General features: G+C 32.3%; 1 protein-coding gene across 1 annotated transcript; it reads right to left on the bottom strand.

Annotated features, from left to right (window-relative positions):
- Window positions 1-1969: 1969 nt before the first annotated feature.
- LOC117107131 (atlastin-1-like) lies at window positions 1970-4007 on the bottom strand. The gene is made up of 4 exons (XM_033248689.1): window positions 3911-4007; window positions 3244-3382; window positions 2683-2810; window positions 1970-2590 (listed from the first exon to the last, which is right to left on the bottom strand). Exons 1-4 carry the CDS (start codon window positions 3932-3934, stop codon window positions 2483-2485), a joined length of 399 nt encoding a protein of 132 aa, XP_033104580.1. The 5' UTR covers window positions 3935-4007; the 3' UTR covers window positions 1970-2482.
- Window positions 4008-4463: the final 456 nt, after the last annotated feature.

Below are 4463 nucleotides of genomic sequence, written 5' to 3'. Positions count from 1 at the left end.
GGATGTTGGAATGAAAGCCTGTCCAACTATTTAATTATTTCTTTTTTAAATGCCTAGACCCACTTTCACAATCACGTTTCTGACTGCAATCGAATTTTGTGTAACGTTTTTTTTTCTAAAATAAAGATATTTTGGTATACCATATGAATTTGTAAGGGCCAAAACAGCACCTAACAGAACAGATTAATTCTTGCTTTCTAGCGCGTATCATTCAATATTTCCTGTGCGAGTTCAGCGCGTGATGTATAGGCTACGTAGTGAACCGGCGAACGCTTGCATTCATTTCACTGTAACATGTGAATTTTGAGGGAAGCAAAATTATAACTGCAAACCTAATTATATTACCATGATGAGAATCTACTGATCATAAGCTTTCCATTCATATATTTCATGAAGTAAAAAGAGCAATAGTAAGGGTCTAACTTATCAAACAAACACCAGGCACACTCCAGTCTTCGCATCAGTCGCCGGAGAAAAATTATTACGCTGAAACAAGCGCCTGCATACAATACAGTCAATGGTGTTTGGAAGGCTTGATTCTATTGGTTTCCAAAAGTGACGGAGCTAAATATTGACTAATCACAACCATTTTTACAACAAGTATGGTAGAAAGAATAAAGATCAACTTACAGAGAGAAAGAAACCGATTAGTCAAATACTTTGCGTTATTCTGATTAGAATTTGGTAACATGAGCCGTGAAAGGTAAAAAATCTGCTTTCTACGCTAGAAATCCAATGTAGTTCCAAATCCAACGGGATAAAACATAAATCTATCTCGTTTCATTTCATCTCATTAGAAAGATGAAAAATAGATCTTTTAATTATTATTAAAGAGCGCTTACAAATTCATATGTATGGTAATAGTTACAACGAGGGATACATATCAAACTTAGGTGACAGCGTCTGACCAAATGTACCTCAATTCAATGTTGAATGATAATTGTATTGATGCATATCAAATCAATTAAAGAAGGTAATTGGTTTAAAAAAATTAAAGCTACTATTTAAAAATGAGAACAATTTCCATTGTTTTCGTCTAATTATTAATTATTAATAAAGGTTTTCCATCAGGCACTCAACGACTCCAACCCAAAATTAAACTCAGACTCGAACACACACACTCATGTCAATTTTCTTGATGTCACAGTTAAGATCAACAATGGTAACATAGCCACATCTATCTACCATAAACCTACAGACAGAAATACTTATCTTAGTCCATTTAGCTTTCATCCACCACACACAACCAAATCTATAGTTTATAGCCAAGCCCTTAGACATCATCGTATCTGCTTTAACACTATTGATAGGGAACAGCAACTCAACCACCTCCGTAATTCATTCAACAACCTGCACTACAATTCCAAACTTGTTAATGAACAAATCTCTAAAGCCACTAGGATAGCACGAGAAAATCTCATGACCCACAGAAAGAAGGAGACCGATCATCGTGTCCCACTTATCGTCAAATCCACTCGTTAAACCATTACAACACATTATCAACGATCTATACTAGATAGCATAGTGACCCTGTACTTCATAAAACCATACCTAACAAACCTATGCTTGCGGACAAACAACCACCCAACCTCAAACAATAGCTTACTTCTAACAAAGTACCCCACACCCCCACCACTAAGGGCACCATTCCATGTAACCAACAGAAATGCCGATTTTTGCCCACATAGCAACACTAGCAGTACCATTACAGGGCCTAATCAAGTTATATACTGTACGAAATCAGTGGATCGTTTTCATGTTTTTCATCTAACGCCATCTATGCCATTACATGCACTAAATGTCCTGGTACTATTTACATAGGAGAAACTTGCCAAACTGTCAGACAACGGATAAGGTCATAAATTTGACATTCGTCACAACAGCAATTCATTTCAATTTACCAGGACATAATATTACACACTTTAAAGTAGCTGTGCTTCTAAGAAATTGCTTTAAAAACAGAAATGACAGATTAAATGCCGAACAAACATTTATTCATAAATTTAATAGCATTAATATTGGCCTCAATATAGATGTAGGCTTCAGCCACTATAAGATGATAAGACGTAGTTTGTTATACTAACTCCATTGTTCATAGCTCCATGACTGCACAGATAATTTATCTGCCTAGCTCTGTTTATTAGTAGAATAGTAAGTTGCTTGATTACACTTGTTATCTCTGATCATTGTATACTACATTGTATCCGACTGCATGCTAATTGGTTAATTGTGCTGTTGCTAATTATGTATGCATAAACTCTTTTCAATTTTGTTTTCAATTTTTTACTTCACACACCTGATGAAACTGACATTAACTGCCAGCGAAAGCTTGTGTTGAATAAATAACATCTAAGTTTCAGAGTGCTGCCTTTTAATTTTCTTTGTTAATTATTAATTAAATTAAATTAAATATATATATATATCACACAGGTCAAAAATATCTAAATCTAAAAGGCCTTATAATAGGGGGTCCTTAAAATACTTAATATGTCACGTCGGCGTTGGTTATGAAATAAATTCCAAATGTTCTCACCTCAGCTATGCATGTGATTTCAAACATGTTTCCTTCAGTGATATCCTTAATGTACCTCTGTAATGCAGATAAAGAATATTATAGATTTCATTATAAAATTAAAGTTTTTGTAACATTAATTAAGCTTAAATTTGATAGCCAGATAATACCTTAACATAATGGAATAGGCTTTCACATGTAATGTCTTTTCCATCAATTCTTTTGAGTTCGGGCACATCTGCTAAAAACAGAAGCTGCACCAATTCCTTCATCTGCACTTGAAATCTGTTACCAATGTCTAAAAATGATTGATCATATCACATTTAAGATTGTAAGTGCAAATTTTCATTATTAGCCTTTTCGTTATTGTTATTAAGTACCATAATTATTGCTAATATTATCATTATGATTATCATTACCTTAATTATTTAGTACTCATGAATTAACTTTTTTTTTGTAGAATTACTGCAGTTTTTTTCACCACCAGATGGAACCATATCAATTAAGTTTCTTCAAGATATTTAATGTTTTACTAAATAAATTATAATGTTGCATCTCTATTGCTTTAAATGTTTCCTTTTTATTTGATGTTGCTGTTTTTGTACGTAACTTATTTGTTTTCAATAGCCTTAATCTAAGTCTTTTTATATCGTTGTTTAAATTGTAATACAATCAAGATCCTAGTAGCTACTTCTAAGCAAGGGGTTAACGTTTTACATACTCTTGCTTACCTTTAAATTTCCCACTGCTCTCACCCTCAACAATTTCATCTCCTGGGCGAGGCATAAGAAAACACATTATAGTATCAAACACCTGATGAATGGATTTACGTAAATCTACATTTTCTTTACTTTGGTTTGGGGATATTTCCTATAATAAAAACAATTAATCAAGAAATCATCAAATAAAATGTTAAAAAAATGAATGAATAAAGAAATTAGTAAGTGAATCAATGAATTAATTAATTAAATGAATGAATAAATGAATAAATTTCTTTATGGATTGGTTGATTAAATGGACGAATGAATGAATTAACTAACCTACCAATGAATCTTACAAATAAGTAAATGAATGAATAGATAAATCATAAAGAAGAATCATAACATACAAAAAAAGATAATAATAGTTTGAGCAATTCTAATGCTAATGCTAAATGAAACTTCAAATAGAACAATAATAAACTTTGAAAGAGGTTTGTAAGAAGTATGTTTAAATCCTGATGGTGTCAATGTTTGTTTTTAGGTAAGTCGGTGTACAAATACTGTTTCATTGTCCTTCTATGGGTACCATCAATTTGGATGAATATTCTTTCTATAACAAAATCACAAATTTGTCTATTGACCGGTAGCTCTTCTTGGGATCACACTCAAAACCCCATAGTTAAAAATTACAACTAACCATGCATTTTTTGAGGCGTTTCATGCCACCATCTCTGCCAAAGTGGTATTCTTTGGGATTTGACCAATCTCGGATAAGAAACAACAGTTTCTAGAAATATATTTATATAAAATACAGTAATGTTATCAATTTTTAATTTACAAAATAGGATTACACATGAACATCATGAACAAGAAAAAAATAATAAAGGAAGTAATGTCATTCTGTATAATTTACAGGTCAAAATCTCATACACAAATTATTAGAATCATCTGCAATCTTGAACAAGGAATTATTTTCTAGAAATATACTTATGTCTAATGAACAATACATTTTAAAATTTAATTTATAAAGTAAAGTTTCTTAGCTTGCACTTAATAATAATAATGGTCGACTTATAGAGCGCATATCATAGAGACCTCTATGCGCTTAACATAAGAATACAAATATAATGATGCATAACTAACCCTATTCCTTAAACTAAGCATGGTTTGGCCGTTGGCTCCGAGGAGTTCATCCTCCCTTTGTTCAGCTATTTTTCTTATTGCTGCTGGATGACCCTCCACCCTCGCCT

This window comes from Anneissia japonica, unplaced genomic scaffold (assembly GCF_011630105.1).
Source record: "Anneissia japonica isolate Jap-2015-1 unplaced genomic scaffold, ASM1163010v1 scaffold19352_len12982_cov112, whole genome shotgun sequence".
In the NCBI taxonomy this organism is placed as follows: domain Eukaryota; kingdom Metazoa; phylum Echinodermata; class Crinoidea; order Comatulida; family Comatulidae; genus Anneissia; species Anneissia japonica.
Note: the sequence above shows the minus strand (reverse complement) of the source record. Positions and strands in the feature narration are given on the sequence as shown.